The sequence below is a fragment of the Orcinus orca genome, chromosome 16, assembly GCF_937001465.1.
Source record: "Orcinus orca chromosome 16, mOrcOrc1.1, whole genome shotgun sequence".
Classification (NCBI taxonomy): Eukaryota; Metazoa; Chordata; class Mammalia; order Artiodactyla; family Delphinidae; genus Orcinus; species Orcinus orca.
The window spans coordinates 43,487,024-43,507,649 of NC_064574.1; the positions used below are offsets into that span (position 1 = coordinate 43,487,024).

Genomic DNA, 20,626 nt, shown 5'->3' on the forward strand with positions numbered 1-20,626 from the left:
TATACATGGTCAGGATTAACTAAATTTAGATTGAAGTTAATTAAGTAAATGGATTTTGTTAAGTAAGGTAGTACATGACTGGAATTTGAACAAAGTTTCTTAGAGTGCTCCTTTTTGATAACAGATTGTGTGAGTTTCTGTGCCCTTAAGTAATCTATTTGTGAGTTTGGTTAAATGAATAAGTATTGTTTTATAGAGACCTATGATCTGTTGTGTTTTAAAAACCTTTCTGATATTTTTAAACAAACTTCCCAAATATTAAATCGAACTAAAGCTCTTTTAGCCTCCAGCTGACTCTGGGATGCTTCAAAGGAACATCTCTGAGACATCTCAGAGAGGAATGTTAAACTAAGTTTATTTGATATGTTTAATTACTTCAGAAACATTGTCAAGTGATTGGAGATGAACCTCAGGTTATAGTTTATGGATAAATGTTATTAATACAGATATTCCAAAATTTATAAGGAATCCCTAACATCTGATATGTCCTGATATAATGTTATCAGTCATAATTCTAGTTATTATCCAAAAATGTTATGTCACAGAAATATCCAGGTTTCCTGCTAATTGCACTGTACTCAAATCTTTTCCATGCTATTTCAAGTTTTAACTTTTATAGACCATCATTATTTTGCATTGATGCTTTTACAAAATGAAGATTTTCAAGAAGACTCATAAAGAGAACTTTTGAAACAAATACAAGTTTCTGATAGATCTAGATAATACCAATGAACTGGGTAACAAATGACAAAACTCTAATGGAAAACCTGATTACTTCATCCAGATCAACAGGAATTAATTACATGAGACTGAATGAACTGATGAGTATGATTTATAACTTTATGACTTTTTGAAAATACACTAGCTAAAGCTTTGTTTTCCAGAAAAACCTTTTCTCTTATGCTATGACCTACAACAAGTTGATAAAGTATACCTTTGTAAACAGAGAGGAAACATTTATCTTTTTCTCTCCACCTGATCCTTCCAGAGTTTGGTTTCTCCAGCTGGCTCTCCTGTGGATTTGGTGGTTTGGTGCAGCTGGATTACAACTAATTACAACTAATTACACTAATGATTGTTTTAATTTGTTCTTTGTTTCCAAATTGTTTATGATTTGTCTTCCTGCTGCACTATGACTTTGTAATGTTACTACCTACATTACTTATATCCTGTCTATTTTATACAATTGTTGTCTTTTACAGTACTCAATGTGGCCTCCAACAAAAGTGATGATGGCTAAACATCTTGAGAAAATAGATCACATTTATGACTCTTATAGAATAATTGTAATAGTGTGATTCTACATATGGGAAGAAGCCATAAGGGAAAACATTTCCTGGATCATAACAGACTAGTAAGACAGAGGATCCAGAGAATCTTTAATTATCAACAGGGCCTAATCCGTAAATTAGCTCCTGGAGTAGCACATCAACAGGAATTTTCGCCTGATCTAGGATGAGCCTCCCAGCGCCACAGGACAAAATTTGGTCATGAAATGTTTCCCAAATATTGGTTGAATTCCTGACCAAGAGGAGGATCTGAGAAATGGAATATTTCCTGCCATATCAGCCACAGACATCAGAGATCGCAGCCCTCCAACGTTAGCCAGTGAGCCCTAAGGAAACTCAGGAAGGAAAGAATACCTGCCATCTAGCAGCCATCAGACTCATCACTCCCTATGGTGAGCCCTGAGGAAACTCAGGATGTGAAAACACAGGATACCCAGATAGCTGAGGTGCACATCAAAGGAATGATTTCAGTGAGCCCAGATTGTTGCATCTTCCCATACATAGAAAAGCACTAAACTCCTTAACTTGGGATATCTGGTGTTCTTTAATTAACAATAATCTTTTTTATTTTTAGAAATTTTATTTTTTATTTTATTTTATTTATTTATTTGGTTGTGCCAGGTCTTAGTTGCGGCAGGCAGGCTCCTTAGTTGTGGCTCACCGGCTCCTTGTGGCATGCAAACTCTTAGTTGCAGCATGCATGTGGGAGCACAGAGTCTTAATCCCTGCGCCACCAGGGAAGTCCCAACAATAATCTTTTGACGTTTGGACTATCTGCCCTTTGTTGCAAATTTCTGTATAACCTGGCTCCCCCCCACCTCACCTCCTCAGAGCAGTTCTCTCAGGGTTACTTGAGATGCTGCCTCCCGGGCTTGAAGTCCTAAAATTTCCTGCCGAATAAAACATAACTCTCAACTTTTATGTTGTGAATTTTTTTTTTTTTTTTTTGCGGTACGCGGGCCTCTCACTGTTGTGGCCTCTCCCGTTGCGGAGTACAGGCTCCGGACACGCAGGCTCAGCGGCCATGGCTCACGGGCCCAGCTGCTCCGCGGCATGTGGGATCTTCCCGGATCGGGGCATGAACCCGTGTCCCTTGCATCGGCAGGCCGACTCTCAATCACTGCGCCACCAGGGAAGACCTGTTGTGAATATTTTTTAAGTCGACAGGTGCCAAGCTGGAAACACCTTCCCAACAGGTGGAAGGGGGAACTGCTCTCAAGCCCCCAGGCTGGGAGGCAAGTTGCAAAAGTTCAAAGATTGGGCTGGGCAGAAACTCTGGGCCAACTGGTTTAAGAGCATGGCCTTTACAGTGAGACTTCAGACCTAGGCTCCATCACTTTGAGAAACGTATTTAAACTCTCAGTTTCCTCATCTGAAAAAGATGGGTAAAAAAATAACCACTTAATAGGATCGTTGTGAGGATTGAATGAGGAAATCTTGTACGACACTGGGAACCATCTATGGTGTACATTAAATGCTCAATAAGTGTTAAATATTACTAATAGTAAAACCTCATTATTCCAGAGGCACAAAGAGGACAAACTTTCTGCTCAGAGTCAGTATCATGTCAGGATAGGCTGTGTTCTGATACCTACACCCTGGGCCTATTCTTAGGAAGCTGCCCATAGTTCTTTTCTTCTCTGACAGGACTAATACTTTTTTTTTTAAAAAACAAGAGGAGGCCATTCCCCAGGCTTGGGAATTTCCAGGGACATTCTCAGGATCACACCCTTTTTTAGCCTCTAGCTCTACTTCCTCCAATGCCTTGCCCACCCAAGAGAGGACTCTCTGCTAGGGAAAGGGAGGACAGCCCAGCCTCTGGTGGGTACTCCTAACCTGTTGCCTTCCTGTAGTGCCTTCTCTGCTCAATACAATGGTGGGTGTCCTTTGCTCATGTCTGACATCTCGTGACCTGCACTGTCCCATCTGGGGCTCAGAGCCTCAGCTGGTTCTCGGTCAACTAGGCCTCTTCACAAGGAATATTCCCCAGATCTTATGCCCTCATTCAGGACACTTGCAACATCGTCCCAGCACTCCTTCTCTCAGCACTTTATTCAGGCTGATGCACTCCTGGTATCGACAGGGTCTTGTGGGAAATGATTGTTAGCATTTACAGAGCAACTGTCCTGTCCCAGGTAATCATTGCCATATTTTACCCTCTCAACCAGCCTGCAAGTTAGCATTGGAATCTCCATTTTGCAGAGGAAAAAAATCATGTGTTAATGAGTTAGAATAATTTTTTAAATAAATTTATTTATTTTTGGCTGCATTGGGTCTTCGTTGCTGTGCGCAGGCTTTCTCTAGTTGCGGTGAGCTGGGGCTACTCTTCATTGCGGTGTGCGGGCTTCTCATTGCATTGGCTTCTCTTGTTGCAGGGCACAGGGCTTTAGGCGTGTGGGCTTCAGTACTGTGGCACACGGGCTCAGTAGTTGTGGCACACGGGCTTAGTTGCTCCGCAGTATGTGGGATCTTCCCAGACCAGGGATCGAACCCGTGTCCCCAGCATTGGCAGGCGGATTCTTAATCATTGTGCCACCAGGGAATTCCTAGAATAATTTTTACTTTATGTAACATATATGGGATCAGATGGACCAGGTTGTACAGCAAGCTGTTTTTAGTTTTTGTTTTGTTTTAATAATATTGAGGTATAACTTAGACATTTAACTTTTTAAAATAAATTTATTTATTTATTTTATTTTTGTCTGCGTTGGGTCTTCATTGCTGTGTGCAGGCTTTCTCTAGTTGTGGAGAGCGGGGGCTACTCTTCCTTGCACAGGTTTCTCACTGTGGTGTTTTCTCTTGTTGTGGAGCACAGGCTCTAGGTGCGCAGGCTCAGTAGTTGTGGCGCACGGGCTTAGTTGTTCCACAGCATGTGGGATCTTCCTGGACCAGGGCTGGAACCCGTGTCCCCTGCATTGGCAGGCAGATTCTTAACCACTGCACCACCAGGGAGGCCCTAGACATTTAACTTTTGCTTATCCTATATGTTAACAATGACATCATACTGTAGTTTGGATTTGCATTTCTTAAAATACAAGTGTGATTAACCACCTCTCAAATGTTTATTGGCTTTATTTTTCTATTCTTTGGCCAAGCTAATTCTCAAGGGATCAGAGGAGATAGCATTTTATGAGTCATCAGCATATAATATATAGATGGTATTCAAAGTCATGCAAGTGAATGAATGAGATTCTCCAAGGCAGTGAGTGTAGTTAGGCAGCCCTGGAGCCACTGAACCACAGAAAGTCAGTGAGATGAGGGGGAACCAGCAAAGGAGACTGTGAAGAGTAGTCAGGAGCAGAAAAGAAAATTTGAAAGCCAAGGCGGGGAAAAGGATGAGCTACGTGAAATGTTGCTGATTAAGAGAAGGAAGATGGGGCCAGAAATGCTATTGGATTTAGCAAGCTGAAGGTCACTGGTGACTTGGCAAGAGTACTTTCAATAAAGTATTGGGAGTGAGAGGGGTGTATCCAACAGATGGGAAAATTTTGATGTAAAAGAGAGGAGGAAAGAATTGCTGAAAAGATGTCCTCAAGTAGGGGCAGGAATCTAGTAACAGCTGAAAGGGCTAGCCACAGAAGGCAGCAGAGGTGGCTCATTTAAGGTTATCAGGCAGCGTAGGTGGTTATAGCTGATGATAGCTGGGTAGATGTAGTGGGAGCCTGTGAAATTCTCTTCTGGTTGTTTCCATCTTGCCCCTCAACTGAGCAATGCCCCATTCTGAGAAAACCTTTAAAGTTTAAACCACAGGGCAAGCCTCTCTTTTGAAGTCATGGAGTTGTAATGAACTTGTACAGGAGAGGAGGGTGGGAAGGGTCTGGGAAAGACTTTCCCTAGGGTAGGACAAGACAGGATCAATGTTGGGTAGCAGCAGTTGCACAGCAATGGTGCCATGCTGCAGGACGCAGGAGAGACAAGTGTTGCAGTTTAGTTTTCACTTTGTGTTCCTTGACCAAGTCTCACAATTACCAATCTTTTATTTAGACCTTGCTTCCTGGAAATACAAAAACATCTAGGTAGTAGTGTTAAATCTGTCAAGCTGACCAGTTAAGTAACGTACTAATAACCTGAGGCTCATTTATAATGAGGAGCCTGTACATTTCACCACCTTAAAAGCATACAGGAAAATTCACTGGTTCACAAACATCAACTGCAACAACCTAAAGCCTGGAGACATTTAATCAGAAGGAACTAAAGTTGTCAGTGTACTGTACCTGGCCATCACCTCCCTTCAAGCAGCCAAGTTGGACAGGTCATGGAATGCCATTAGAGTACTTGTCACAAAAAGAAACCTGTCAAACACCCAACCCATTAAGTCAAGAGGACTGATTATACATGCAGACTGCTGCACCTTCTCTGACTTTGGATTTGTGCCTAACTCAATAAACTATATGCACATCAGAAAAAGGATACGGACTTCCCTGGCGGTCCAGTGGTTAAGGCTCCACGCTCCCAATGCAGGGGGCACAGGTTCAATCCCTGGTCGGGGAAGTAAGATCCCACATGCCTCACAGTGTGGTCAAAAAAAAACCAAAAAAACAAAACAAACAAAAAATGGCTGCAATCCTATAGACTTCATGTGCCCATATGCAGTTTTATGCTAAATTTATTCTTACAATTCAGGCAATTAAAAAAAGTAACTCTAATTAATGCACTCATAATTTCGGCCGATTGCTAATCTAAATGACCAAAATTGATAGACTAGCCCTGCACATCAACAGTCATGTTTTTGAGGCATGGGTATTCATTTATTTTCCACAGTAGCAAAGAGAGGTCACCTGCGATTCTGCTCCAAAACATGGAAACTGTAGTTTGCCACCGCAGAATAAAAACCTATTAACAAAAAGACAACTGATCTGATGGTACTGAACACCAGCAGCCCAACTGTTAATCATGTATCTCAGGGGTGGGCAGATTTTTTTCTACAAAGTGCCAGATAGTAAATATTTTAGGCTTTGCAGGCCATATGGTCTCACTTGTAACTATGCAACTCTGCTATTGTATGGTAAAAGCAGCAAAAGACAATACATAAATACTATTTATGTACACTAAAATTTGAATTTCATATAATTTTCACGTGTCATGAATACACTTCTTTTGATTCTTTTCTCAATTATTTTAAAAAATGTTAACGACCACCCTGCTCACAGATCCGACAAAATCTGGTGGCAGGCCAGATTTGGCCGGTGGCCCTGTTCTACCTGATAGACAATTTCTGGTCACTGATGATGACCACATGTCCAAATTTCGGTAAGGTTACCCAACAGAGACAATTTGGACAGAAGATTAGAGATTAGTTCCACGATCCTTATTCTGCTAACAGCAGAAAGCAAACAACTGTTACTGACCTTCTGCAGGTTTAACAGACTCTCTAGGTACCTCAGCCTCTGGCTATACCTGAAAATCATCCAAGTAAAAAAGACACCCAGCGACCGGAAAATGCAAGGCTTCAGGAAAAGCCATCAAATCGGTGGACAAAACATCGGGCAGACACTACGGAGCCCTCGGTCTTCAGGCAGAGCCGTCAAACAACGGCTCCAAAATCCAGGATACACCTTTCCAACACGTCCCCCAGCTCTGAGCCGGCTCCTGCCATCCAGCGGGGCCGCAGACTCGTAACCACACACACACACCCCCGACCCGGCCACGCTCGGAAGCCGCCTGAGCTGCGTGGGCCAGGACACCCGGTCCGATCGGAAAAGCCCCTTGTTCTGTCTCCTCCCGGTCGCCACAAGGCGCAGAAAACCTCCCGCGGGCAGTCACGACGTCCTCCTCACGCAAGGAGTGCAAAATGAGAAAAGAGATAAGCACAGAGAGGCACCAAGAAGGAAGCCGCGCTTCCGACCACCCCCTACACGTCAGCGACTCAGACAACCGCTAGCATCATGACGGCGGCGAGTCCCCGGCCCTCCCTAGGACCACGATTCCGGAGTCTCGCGGGACGTCGCTGCTCTGCGCCACTCAGGTATGGGGACATCTCGCGGGAGTTCCCCGCCGGTGGGCAAGGGTCGGGCGGCCTCGCGGCTGCGCCCCGGTATTTCCCGTCCGCCGGCCCGTTTCGCGCAGGCGCGCGCGGCGGCTACGAGTTGGCGCGTCGCGCAGGCGGCGGCGGCATGGGGCTGAGCCGGGTGCGGGCTGTCTTCTTCGACTTGGACAACACGCTCATCGACACGGCCGGGGCGAGTCGGAAGGGCATGTTGGAGGTAACGTTCCGGCTACTGCTTCCCTCCGGCGAGCCCGGCGCCCCGCCCCGCGCGCTCTCTCGCCCCCTTGGGCCGCCGGCCCACTGCCCTGTCGGCTCCCTCCGCGGCGGCGCCCCTGGTCCCGGAGGCCCTTCGTGCCGGCCCGCGGCGGCGGCCTCGCTCAGAGAGCGGGGAGTCTGCGACCTGAGGGCGCTCCCAGCGCTCGGGCTTCCGGAAGGATGTCGCCAAACTGCCACAAGGGCAGAGTCGCCTCCGCACAGAAAGGCGGGCGCGCGCCAGGCGCCTGGCTTTCTGCCGGGACAGGTTTGGACCCGCCGGGACGAGCGGGCACCCGGCTCTCCGGGACTGACCGCGGGAGGCTGGTCTCCCACCGCGTGCTCTTCGTTGGACCTTTGAGCCTGGACTTTATCGACTCGAGGGAGTTTTCTCCGCAGGTGTTCCTGCCGTGGGTGTGATCCTCAGTAGGTTTACCTTCACGAGGCCTTGCTCCGCCGCATCCTCCCCTTTCTGTACCTACTGATGCTCTTTCAGACCTTTCCCGTGCTGTTCAAGACCCGAAGCCACCCCTGCTTTCTTTCGTCTGCATTCAGCTTTAAAGAGAAAACTAAGGATTACCATATCTGAAAAACCCACTTTCAGAAGCTAAATCCTTTCAGCCCTGAGTGTCCCGTCCTCTTCATGCTTCATTAGTTAGGTTGTGTCTCCCTGGATCTTAAGCCTCTTCGTCCTTTTTCTCGGTGCATTCCACACCTGCTGCGTTTTCGGATCTGTCCAATACTCTATTTTTTTTTTTTTTTTTTTTTGCGGTACGCGGGCCTCTCACTGTCGTGGCCTCTCTCGTTGTGGAGCACAGGCTTCGGACGCGCAGGCTCAGCGGCCATGGCTCGCGGGCCCAGCCGCTCCGCGGCATGTGGGATCTTCCTGGACCGGGGCATGAACCCGTGTCCCCTGCATCGGCAGGCGGACTCTCAACCACTGCGCCACCAGGGAAGCCCGTCTAATACTCTGTTTTTATTTGTTTGATAAAGATGTCTTTACACTCTCTTATGATACTCCATAAGCAATATAATCAGTGTTTAATCATAAATAGTCAGCTTGCACATTTCTTGGGTTTGAATCTTGGCTCCACAATTTTCTCTGAGATCTCGGGCAAATAATTCAACTCAGTGCCTCAGTTTCTCATCTGTATTACAATACGACACTAGGGCCAACTTTAAAAGACTGTTTTGGGGAATTAATTGAGATACTGTGTATAACAATTTAGCAGAATGATTCTCCAAAATATGCATTGGAAAAATGTTAACGATTATTTTATACAATTATTTCAAAAAATAAAAAAAGGCCAACAAACCTATGTCAATTTTTGAGCTTAAAAAAAAATAAGCAAATGTGAATAATTCATGCAGAATCTTTTAAAATGCCCAGTACTTTAAAAAGAACGCTTCCCTTGGACCCTTATTTCTCCACAAGATATTACCTCTCTTGACAGCCATGTTTTTCAAGAGAAATCTATACCATTATCTGCATGTTTCTACTTCCTGTGTATTCCCAAAACCACTGTAGTGTGTTTTTTTTGTTTTTGCCACTAGAATGAAATAAACTCACCATCTATAGGCACCTCCCAAATTGCCAGAATCCTGGACATTTTAAGTCTGTCTTAATGACTTTACCGAAGTATTATACACTGTTGACTGTCCCTTCATGCCTTTGATCTTGACCTCAGGGGCACCATCCCCTGCTATATTGTCTCCAGTATCTCTAGCTGCAAACTGTACATATTTACCTGTGTGTTTTTGGCAGGCCAAGTCCAGTGTGTTGTCATTAAGTTCTTGTTTTATTCCAATCCTTGCTATAGGCCAAGAGTTTAGCCTTTAAAATTAGACAGTTGAGATTGAATCACAGCTCTCCCAATACCTAGATGAAAGCACCCGAACAAGTTAGTTAACTGCTCTAAGCCTCAAATCTTTAAATAGTGATATTTGAATAGTGAAATTAGTTCTCAAAAACCCTATCAGCTAGGTTTAATGTAATGCATGGGAAGTACATACAGTCCAGTGTTCCAGAATTATACCACCGTCCACTCTGTCACCAAGTGTGTCCTCTCCTGCACATCCCCTCTGCCCTTGTCTTAGTTAAAGCTGGATTGTCTCTCACCAAGACTGTTACTATGGTCTTGATGCCAGGCTTACCATGTCCAGTTCATCCTCCACATTCCAACTCACATGCCCACAGCTAAATAGTGAGCTTCTTAAGAGGGAACAAACTGTCTTATTCATCACCCTGTTGTTGACACAGGGTGAATGTTGAATGGATGGATAAAAGTCCAATTCTCCAGACTTGGTTCTCTTACCATTTGCTTTATAAATATCCTATGAAATGTGCAGAATTAACTATACGAGGATCTAGGATCGCTTTATCACATAAGAATACAACACCCACAAATGTTAGCCTATTCAAAAGTAACATGCCAGCTTTCTGAATCACTGAATGATTTATGAAAGGAGGGAGGGGGAAAGGTCCAGCCATTGCCTTGGGCTTGAGGAAAAGGAGTCATACTGACTATATATCACTTTAATTTTTTTTCTTTTTTCAGCCTCTTTTTTTATATATATACAATTTTTAAAGGTTACTTTCCATTTATAGTTATTACAAAATATTGGCTATCAGCTTTAATTTATTTTTAAATCATCTGGGAAAGCTATTTCCACCCTCTTTCAGTGTTACTACTCAAGAAGAAGGCTTCTCCAGAAAATTGGGGTTTCTCAGAGAACAAAGCAAAAAAGATTTCTGCATTTTTGAGTTTGCTTTCTAATGGGTATGACAGTGAACATAATAAATGTGCTTTTATTTATAAGTGTGTCAGAAAAAGTGGAGGGGAGAAAGAATTGCATTTTTAAAATAGGTTGGTCAGATTAGGCCACATAGAGTAGATGATGTTTGAACAAAGACTTGAACTAAAAATAACAGGAGGGGGCTTCCCTGGTGGCGCAGTGGTTGAGAGTCCGCCTGCCGATGCAGGGGACACGGGTTCGTGCCCTGGTCCAGGAAGATCCCACATGCCACGGAGCGGCTGGGCCCGTGAGCCATGGCTGCTGAGCCTGCGCGTCCGGAGCCTGTGCTCCGCAATGGGAGAGACCACAGCAGTGAGAGGCCCGCGTACCGCAAAAAAAAATAAATAACAGGAGGGCTGCTTGAATTGTTAGTCTGTATGCAGCCATCATGTTTTGTGAGCATGTATTTTTAAAAATAGTTTTATTTAGAATTCAGCCACTTCATATCTTTATCATATGTGTTATATGGTTCCCACACTGGCCCTCAAAAAGTCTTTTTAAATCACAGCTAAACACTAGTACTAATGGTATTTAAGTCTGGGTCCAGAAAGTAGGAAGTAGGACAGAGTTTCCTTTTTGTATGTGTTGCGATAGAGCCTTAAATAGAGTTTTGAAGTAGATGGAATTTGAGTTTATATTGTGTCTAGAAATTGATCTCCCCTCTCTCACTATCTTAGCTCTCCCTTCTTCAGGCCTGTACGTGCCTAATGGGCTCATTCTACTCAGAATCCTTTTCAGGCCTGACTTACCCTTATGCAGAATGTCATCACACCTCTAAATTAGAGATCTTTTCCCTCCATCCCCAATTAAATTTAGACTCCCATTCTCTCAGTGCAGGTGTTAGGAGAGTTTGCACCAGTAATGTGGACTAATTCACCTTAGGTATTATTTGTTTGAACTAATACTAATATGTGAATGACTGATAAACATCTTCCCCAAAGCTGTTAATATTATTAAAATGCCACTTGTTGTTCCAAATCAATATGTAATTAGTTTCTGTGTGACGAAATGGCAAAGTTAATTCAGGGAATGTAATGGGAGGCAGTTTTGAAACTTGGGAGCAATATACCTCTACAAGAATCTCCCCTTTAAGGTGAGCTAATCTGCTTTTTCAGATCCCAAGAATGTGCTTAACAAACTGCCAATTGCAGTTTATAGGAAACTGGATCTTTATTGGGAGCTTTCGTTTATGAACTGTGAGCCAGTTCCTGTTGAATCGCGAGTACTGTGGAGTCCTAGAGGCCTGTGTCCTTTTATTGTGTAGCAGTAGCGTTGCTAAAACTGTATAGTGACCTTCAATCATAGCTCAGGAGTAATTTAGTTGACATTGCTAGAAAAGATGGTGACATAACTATGGAGATTGAAAAGGCTTGATTTGTTCATTGAATTTTAACTTTATAAAGCAAGAAATTTCAAAGTTTTCCCTTCACCTAAAATTCTTAGGGCTGGTTTATTTTTCTCTGACTAGTAAGACTTTTCTTAACTATTATGTTTTGTGATTAACGCAAATAGCTTGAGGAAGAATGTGTCTCTTCAGCTCTTTCCCCTTTTCAGTAGGTGAATTGAGTGTCTGGTGTGAGTAGCAGATCATTTATTCCCTATAGAGTTTAGGGTAACAATTTAACTTGACTTTGACTGCTTCACTTCAACAACAGAAAATCTTTAGCCCCAGCTGTGTGCATTGCCCTCATCCTCAAAGATCCAAAATTGCCTTGGCATGATCGACTGTCCCAGATGTCCCTGGGACAGGCGGCTTCAACTGCAAGCAGTTCACTTGGAAGTTGACCCTAGGAAGCACTGTAGGGGGTGGTGGAGTCAGACAGGGAAGGGAAGGAATCTAATACAGGCTGTGTTCATGAGCAGGGAACTGTGTGAACGGTTGGGGACTCTGGGAGACACATGTAGACATACTTTACTTGTCCCTTCCAAGGGGCAACCCACCAATATCTGCTTCTTATTGGTTGAGACCTGCTTCTTGGGCTATACTCTGGCTCCAGCCTATGTGCATGGGTGCCCCTATGACGAGATAAAGCTCCCAGGCAGAGAAGCCCAAGCACTTGCAGTATGAAGCCTTTGGCGTGTATGGGCATAAGGTGTGCCAAGGGAATTTCGGTAGCTACAGCCTACCCAGCCTCATCTCTAGCACTCGCCCTCACTTGCCTTCCACTGTGGCTGAACTCAGCTTCTTGCCTTTCCCAGTTCACAGAATTCCAAGTACTGTGTCTTTGTGCTGTTCCTTCTGTCTAGAATGATTTTATCCTCCTCCTATCCCCACCTTTGGGCTTGGTAACGCCTTGGTTTAAATGTTTCTTCCTCTGCCCTCCTTACCCAACAACCCTGGGGTTGCTCCTTACATTTTATTTCCAGGTTGTTTTTTTTTTTTTTTTTTTTTTTTTTTTGCGGTACGTGGGCCTCTCACTGCTGTGGCCTCTCCCATTGCGGAGCACAGGCTCTGGACGCGCAGGCTCAGTGGCCATGGCTCACGGGCCCAGCCGCTCCGCGGCACGTGGGATCTTCCCAGACCGGGGCACGAACCCATGTCCCCTGCATCGGCAGGCAGACTCTCAACTACTGCGCCACCAGGGAAACCCTATTTCCAGGTTTTTGTGTGACTGTCAAGGCACTCAACCCAGCATTTGTGGTGGTTATTTTCCCCACCAGTTAAGTTCATGAGGACAAAGGGTCCAGTCTCCAGTGCCGAATACATAGTATAAACGCAAGCATGTGGCCTGTGGAGTTAGGCAAGTATGGGCTTAAATCTCAGCTGGGGCAAGTTATTTATCAGGTCTAAACTTCCATTCCCTCATCTCAGAAAGGAAATTCCCTTGCAGAGTTGCAGGAAAGATTAGAAATAATATATGTGAGTACTGGGCATAATGCTTTGCCACGTTAGCATCTTGGTAAGAAGATAGGCCAAAGGGATAAGAACCTAATCTCATAAAAAGTCAAGATAAAGAGCTGTGGGAACATAAGAAAGATTATGATAAGGAATTCAGAACCAGTGTGACAAAGAGGGAGACTCAGAACTACTTGAAGTTTTTTATCTGGAATCCTAAGTTTGGAAGAAGCACCATCATTAAACTGCTGAGGTCACAGAACATGCCTGATTCCATTAGAGCTACATATACCTGTTTTTAAAAGTACAGAATTAGGTCCCCTTTAGGACCTAATTTAGGCCTTCAGAACGTAAAATGGATAAGATGAGGAAAGGTTAGGTGAACTAGCGTTATTTCTGGGAAGAGTCTAAATATCAGTTGTTAGAAATTTTATGTTTTACTAAATATAAGCACAGTTTTATTTTCATGTCTTCATGACCAGAATGAAAGGTGGTAGACTTAAACTGACAAATGAGGGATTTTTATTATATATATATATATAAAGAATCTTCTTAGAAAAAATTGGTAAAAAAATATGAATGAGTTGTCTAGAAAGGTTGGGAAATCTTCACTCTTGTGTTCTTCAAAAATAAGACCAATTCCCAACAGAAATGGTGTGGTAATAGAGCTTCCTTAAGACAGAGGAGTGGAGTTAGAATCTGTCTGTGCTCTGGGTTTATAGGCTCACAGGATAAGTATTAAAGACATGAAGTATGTTGATGGAGTTATTTTCCTTTATTTAGGTGATAAAGCTCTTACAATCAAAATACCATTACAAAGAAGAGGCTGAAATCATCTGTAACAAAGTTCAAGTTAAGCTCAGCAAGGAATGTTTTCATCCTTCTAAAAGCTGCATTACTGACCTCAGGACTTCACACTGGGAAGAAGCAATCCAGGAAACAAAAGGTGGTGTGGCCAATAGGAAATTAGCTGAAGAATGTTATTTCCTGTGGAAATCTACACGTTTACAGCATATGACACTAGCAGAAGATGTCAAAGCCATGCTCACTGAACTTCGAAAGGAGGTCCGCCTACTTTTATTAACAAATGGAGAACAACAGACCCAGAGGGAGAAGATCAAGGCTTGTGCCTGTCAGTCCTATTTTGACGCTATTGTTGTAGGTGGAGAGCAGAAAGAGGAGAAACCGGCACCTTCCATATTTTATTACTCCTGTGATCTCCTTGGAGTACAGCCTGGGGACTGTGTGATGGTTGGTGACACACTAGAAACTGATATACAAGGAGGCCTCAATGCAGGGCTGAAGGCAACAGTCTGGATAAATAAAAATGGAATGGTGCCGTTGAAGTCATCCCCCAGGCCGCATTATATAGTTTCTTCTGTGCTAGAATTACCTGCTCTCTTACAAAGTATAGACTGCAAAGTCAGTGTGTCTGCTTAAAGCACAGAAAAGGGTATGCTTACGAATTTTAGGGTCAAATTACAGGGTTTGAACTAAGAAAAGTTAAGCCATTCTATATACTATTACCTAGTTCTAAGGATAATTATACTTGTCATGTAATGGCCAACCAACCATTGACTGGTATTTATATCTGAAAATCCAGAGTACCTTATTATAAGTTATTTTTAGTAGGGTAACCCAGAAAACTTGAGGAAGTATATTTGTTAATCTGTGGCTTGAGATTTTTTTAAAAAATTACTTTGTTAATCTCTTAGCATCTTGGATCTATGAAGATACCAAGGAGGATAACTTATACATGGGTGCACAAATACAGATTTTATGTTTTGGCTTAAAAATAGGTATTTTTTTTAAAATAGTTATTCTAAAACATATATACTAGAGATTTATTAGAGCAGTTGGATCTGGTTAATATAAGTACCAACTTGCAAGTCAAGGCATTTCACAGTTAAATTATTTTCATATTTTCTGTTTCAAAAACATGCACCATATTTTTGCCTACTTTGTACGTATACTTCTCTTATGAATCTAATTTTTCTGCATTACCTTTGGGGTGGGGGGGGATAATTTTCCTATGGTGTGTACATGACCAATAAATTCCTCCAGTAAAAAAGCTGTTAAAATCAGCACATGGTGCTCCTTTTCCGTTACATTTTCACATCTTTCCAGGGTGAGCTTATAGGTTCCTGTTAGTCTTTACCTCTTATGGAAGTACTTTTACTATCTTTTCCCAGGTACGCAGTGAGGTTGAGGGACCAGTCTGTCTTGCTGTGGATGAGTGCAAGCCACATGGCCCCAGAAGTCACTTTCCTGGAAGTTGCCTTGGTGTGGCCTAATCATGCTGCCCGCATCTGTTGTCTGCTGACTGGATAGTTTCACCCATATAATGAAAACTAGTAGAAAATTAGGTTTTGCTATGAACCATTTCCAGAGTGCCATTTTAATACTTGACTGGCTCTTTTTGGTGTCACCGTCTGCCTTAAGTCTCCTGTTTTTCAAATTTTGGGAACTATGTCATTGTTTCACAGATTTCTGTATCCATTTCAGAGTTTGCTTTGAGCTTAGTAATTAAAACTCCATAGGGAGGCATCTTGCAACTAGAAAAATGTCTCAAGACCATTAGGCTAGAAAGTCTCATGATTTCACCAGCCAAACTTAGAGTAAAATGGTTAATTAAGGAAAAAAGAAATAATGATTAGGGTTGTTTTTTGGTAGGGTGTTTTTTTTTTAACTTTTGTATAGGAAACTACTAGTGTAAGATGTTCGGTAGTTGGGGTATATTTAGCTAGGGCTCCTTCAAGTATTCTGTGAAGAACAGGATCCTCTGCCATTGTGCATGTGTCTGTTGCGCTTCTCACTCTTAATTTTTAAAAATGTGATTGTGCCCTTGACTGTTCGCTCTGAAGCTGAACGTTTGTGGACAGGGAATGTTTGTGTATAGCTCTTCCAGGTACGGTGTCCATGTGACCTCAATTATAATTGTAGCTATTTGAAAATTGTTAAGTTGGAGGATGTTGACAGGAAAATAGTTGTGTGCATGATTTCTCCAGTGGGCTGAGTGTGGTGCTGAGAGCTTGTCCTTTCAGCTCACCCACAGGATGGGTCTAGACATGGCACGTTCACTGTGCTCACTGAGAAGGCTCATTGCTCCCAGATCACGGCAGCAGACCTCCTAGGATGTTATATGAGCAGTTCGTCAGCAAAAGTGATGTGGTGGGGAATGAAATAATTGAGTTTTTTGTAATGTAATATTACATTCCATTTGCACTTTTCCTTAGGGAAGAACTTTGTGGTTTTCTGCCTTCTGAGTGGAATGTTACAGAAGATATTAAGAAATCTTGGAATAGACCTATTTTATTAATAATATTTTTGTTTTAGAATAATATTTTGTTTTTCATAGTTTCCCATACTCCTAGAAAGCCATAAATTCTCAATTGTCCAGAGGCTCTCCCAAACACTCATTACAGAGGAAGGCCTAGAGTAGACACGAGTGGATGCTGCCCCTGGAACACTGACACAATGATGGATGTTTTCTGGTTCCATACACATGTCCACCCACTGGTTCATGAACATCTTAGATATGGTGGTGCCCAGGACCCAGCAAGTGTGAATATTGTAGGAAAGACAGTTTTCTTAGTTACAGAGGTACTCGGTTTAGCACTTTCAGATTTCTTTGCAACCCACAATAGGAAACATTTTCTGTCACAACCCATTAAACACATTTATAGTGAACATTTAGTTAATATCAGCGTGTGTATATTAAATATATATTTAACAAACAAAACTACTTCCTTGCTATGCATGATGCTCAGGTTGTTTTCATTCCATCATTTTTTAAATTGGGGAATATATTTTTTTCATTTTTGAACAAGTACTTGTGGTACTTGTACAAGTATTTGTGGTACACAAGTCAAAGAATGAAAACGTGAATAGCAAAAAGTCCGTCTCATCTCTTTTCCAGCAACCCGCCTGCCCTAAAGGCCTCTGCTGTCAGCAGTTCCTGTGTATCTGCATATATAGGTAGGTATGAGTATATAGAATTCCTTTGATTCAGGCAGGTTTTTATTCCTGCTTTTCAGTTTTAGGAGGCAATGATCTTGCTAAGAAACTGATTTAAAAAGTTATGAAGCTTCTGTGAGTCGTTCATGTTAGGAGCATACATCTTTGATCTCAGCCATCCACTGTTGTTGATAAAGGTGATGGTTCCATTGGCTTTCACTGGGCCAGTTGTTCACTTTGAGGTCAGTACAGCTGTGAAGCCCTTGCTTCTGCCCCAGTCTAATTGCCCTCTTCTGGTACATATCACCATCCTGGAGTTTCCCTTTGCCTCTTAGGTTGGATGTCCTGTGCCCTGTGTATTCCCTTTTTTGATTTGTTCCCCCTTTGGTGGCATGCATCCTGAGTAGTTTCCCTATAAATGTGAGAGATAAAAATATTCAGATCTTAAGTGTCTGAAAATGCCTTTATTCTCTTCTCCCATCATTGATAGTTTAACAGCATGTAGTTGGATGTCATTCAGAATTTCAAAGGCATTGCTCTGTGGTCTAGCAGCCATTTTAAGTGACAATTTTCTTTTTCTCTTGAAGCTCTTAGAACTTTGGTTTTTCCCCTGTGGTCCATAATGATGTATCTTGTTATGCTTTCATCCTCTACTCTTGGCACTCTTGAACCTTTCCAAACAAAACCTTATGTCCTGGAAAAATGTAATTACTTAATTGATAATTGCTTCACCACTGTGTTTCCGGCTTCCTTTTTCTGGAACTCCTACTATTTGGATGTTGGACCTCCTCTACTGACCTTCCACTTTCTTTTCTTTTCTCTCCTATTTTTCCATCTCTTATTTTGTTCTATAATGCTTTTTGGAAGGTTTCTTCAACTTTACCTTTCAATCCTATTGAATTTTCTTTCCTGCCTGGCATCATGTATTTCAATATCCAAGTTTCTTCGATTTTCTAAGTGTTCCTTCCCTTTTTAAAAAAAAATTTTTTTTCGGTACACGGGCCTCTCACTGTTGTGGCCTCTCCCGTTGCGGAGCACAGGCTCCGGACGCGCAGGCTCAGCGGCCATGGCTCACGGGCCCAGCCGCTCCGCGGCATGTGGGATCTTCCCAGACCGGAACACGAACCGTGTCCGCTGCGTCGGCAGGCGGACTCTCAACCACTGCGCCACCAGGGATGCCCTAAAGAATTTTATTGGAGTATAGTTGATTTACATAAATGTTCCTTCTTAATGGTTTTTTTTTGGCTGTGTTGGGTCTTCGTTGCATGCGGGCTTTCTCTAGTTGTGGCGAGAGGGGGATACTCTTTGTTGCAGTGCGCAGGCTTCTCATTGCGGCAGCTTCTTGTTGCGGAGCACGGGCTGTAGGCGTGAGGGCTTCAGTAGTTGCAGCACGTGGGCTCAGTAGCTGTGGCATGCGGACCCTGATTAACATTCATTTTTGTTTTGAGTGGAATATTACCTCTCAAATTTTTTTCAAGTTTTTGAAGAATCCACGGAATCCACTGTATCTTCCATGTTGCTCTGATCTGTTTATTTGGGTCTATTTGTTCACCTTAGAGGCTTTCCTTAAATGCCCAGTGAACCACACGAGAAAGGATGGAAATGCTGATTGGAAGCTCTGCAAGAGTGGCTGGGTCTTGTAAACTCAGAGGTTCCTTTTCTATAGGGTATCTGGGTAGGCAGTTATATGAAGAACCCCTGGGGTCAGTGTCTGAAGGTCTTTCCTCTTGGTCTAGCTCCCTAGCGAAGAATCTCTGACTCCTGACTGAGGGTAGAGGTCTGATGTCAGCACCTGGGGGCTGAGTGGGAAGGAGGTGTGTGGTGGGGGGAGAGGCATGTGGTCACTTAATCCCTGTTCCTCTTGTACCTGAGCTCAGTTGTGTGTGCTCTCTCCCGGTCTAGAGACCCTCTGTTTTACTCTTTCCATAGAAACATTGTGACTTCTGCTGAATGAGGACTTCAGGTTGGAGGGGGCAGGGGTCTAGGGATCTATTTGTATTTGCATGTTTTCTTTCTTTTTCTTTTTTCTTTTGGCCACGCCATGCGGCTTTCGGGATCTTAGTTCCCCAACCAGGGATCGAACCTGAGGCCCCGGCAGTGAGAGCACCGAGTCCTAACTGCTGGACCGCCAGGGAATTCCCTCCGTTTGTATTTGGAACACCTTTTACCCCATCCTCCTTAACTCCTTCTTCATGACTGAGGCATCTGGTGGTATCAGTGCCTGAATCTTTGGAGGAGTCACTGTGCACCTCATGATTTCTCAGCGTTTAGAAAAGCTGGTCTAGACTCAGCTTTCTTGAATCTACTAACTCCTTTGCCACTCGTCCATATGCTTTCTGGCTTCCACAGTTTTGTTGTCAGTGCCTGTTTTCCTGGTGTGTGTGTTTAAATTCCTTTATGATAGTTTCCATTGGGTTTGGGGTAGAAGCAGTATTAGCTGGGTACTTCCTTCTTTTGCCTTTATTGTGGAAGCTGTTCTCTTCTAGTCTGTGTTCAATGTAGGTCAAGTGCCTGTGCCTCATAGTCACTACCCACAGCTTGAGAAAGGCTGCTCATTTGAAGTGGAGATTTACAGCATGCCCACAGCTTTTTTGTTTAAATTATATATGCAGCTTATTTCTTAAGATCTTTTCCCCAACTTCCTTATTCTCTGTATTCTTGTATACAGCATTCCTTCTCTGACTTTCATCATCATGGTGGGTCTCCTTATGTTCTGTGTTTCTGAATTTTCAACATTACTTGTACATAGATATTTATTTTGTTTGGCAACTCTGTTCCTATGATCACTTCTAAGACATAAACTCAGATTTCTTTATAATAAAATCCTTTTGAGTGCAGTACATTCAATTTATACTTTTACAATGAAGTTTAACAGTATAGGGGATTCCCTGGCGGTCCAGTGGTTAGGGCTTGGTGCTTTCACCGCTGGGGCCTGGGTTCAATCCCTGGTCAGGGAACAAAGATCCTGCAAGCCTCACAATGTGGCCAAAAAAAAAAGTACAGAAAAGTCACATGACCTTGATGGGTCAAAGCATACTTTTTTAAGCAGTCTTCACATATGTGACATTGACAATACAGTTATTTCCATGGATTTCTTGGAAGATGTTATGATTTTTTTTTTCTGGGTATCAGCCTGACCTATGGAAAAGATCCTCAACCCAGGCTTTTTTAAAGTGACAGATGATAAATGACTTAATTTACTGAAACGGGAATGAAGAGCGACTGCATTATGGTTACAGAGTTTCTGGGGTGATGAAAATTTTCTAGAACTAGATAGTGGTGATGGTTTCACAGCATTGTGAATGTACTAACGCCCCTAAATTGTACAATTTTAAATGATTTAAAAGTTAAATTTTATGACGGTTTATTTGTTGGTTTATATCACCCATATTATACTTGCTGAGTTCCTAATAATTAGAGATGTGTGTTTAATCTTTTTGTACATCTCCCAAGTTTGAAATCTGTGCTTGAAAACATAATAAAGTAAATAAAATAATAGTTGGCAAAATA

At 42.8% G+C, this 20,626-nt stretch overlaps 1 protein-coding gene across 4 annotated transcripts; it reads left to right on the forward strand.

Moving 5' to 3' along the window:
* Nucleotides 1-7,275: 7,275 nt before the first annotated feature.
* NANP (N-acetylneuraminic acid phosphatase) lies at nt 7,276-20,626 on the forward strand. 4 transcript variants are annotated; one of them, XM_004270442.3, is made up of 3 exons: nt 7,276-7,492; nt 13,943-14,612; nt 15,352-20,626. In XM_004270442.3, exons 1-2 carry the CDS (start codon nt 7,403-7,405, stop codon nt 14,597-14,599), a joined length of 747 nt encoding a protein of 248 aa, XP_004270490.1. In that variant the 5' UTR covers nt 7,276-7,402; the 3' UTR covers nt 14,600-14,612; nt 15,352-20,626. The 4 variants fall into 4 exon arrangements, with proteins under 4 accessions (XP_004270490.1, XP_033285328.1, XP_049555979.1 ...); XM_033429437.2 differs by having other exon boundaries at nt 17,079-20,626; XM_049700022.1 differs by having other exon boundaries at nt 13,943-20,626.

What these genes read in the sequence shown, in the direction of transcription:
- NANP (XM_049700022.1), top strand. Translation starts at nt 7,403, where the DNA reads ATGGGGCTGAGCCGGGTGCGGGCTGTCTTCTTCGACTTGGACAACACG. An exon ending in GTCGGAAGGGCATGTTGGAG is followed by an intron (nt 7,493 to 13,942) that starts GTAACGTTCCGG and finishes TCCTTTATTTAG; the next exon opens with GTGATAAAGCTCTTACAATC.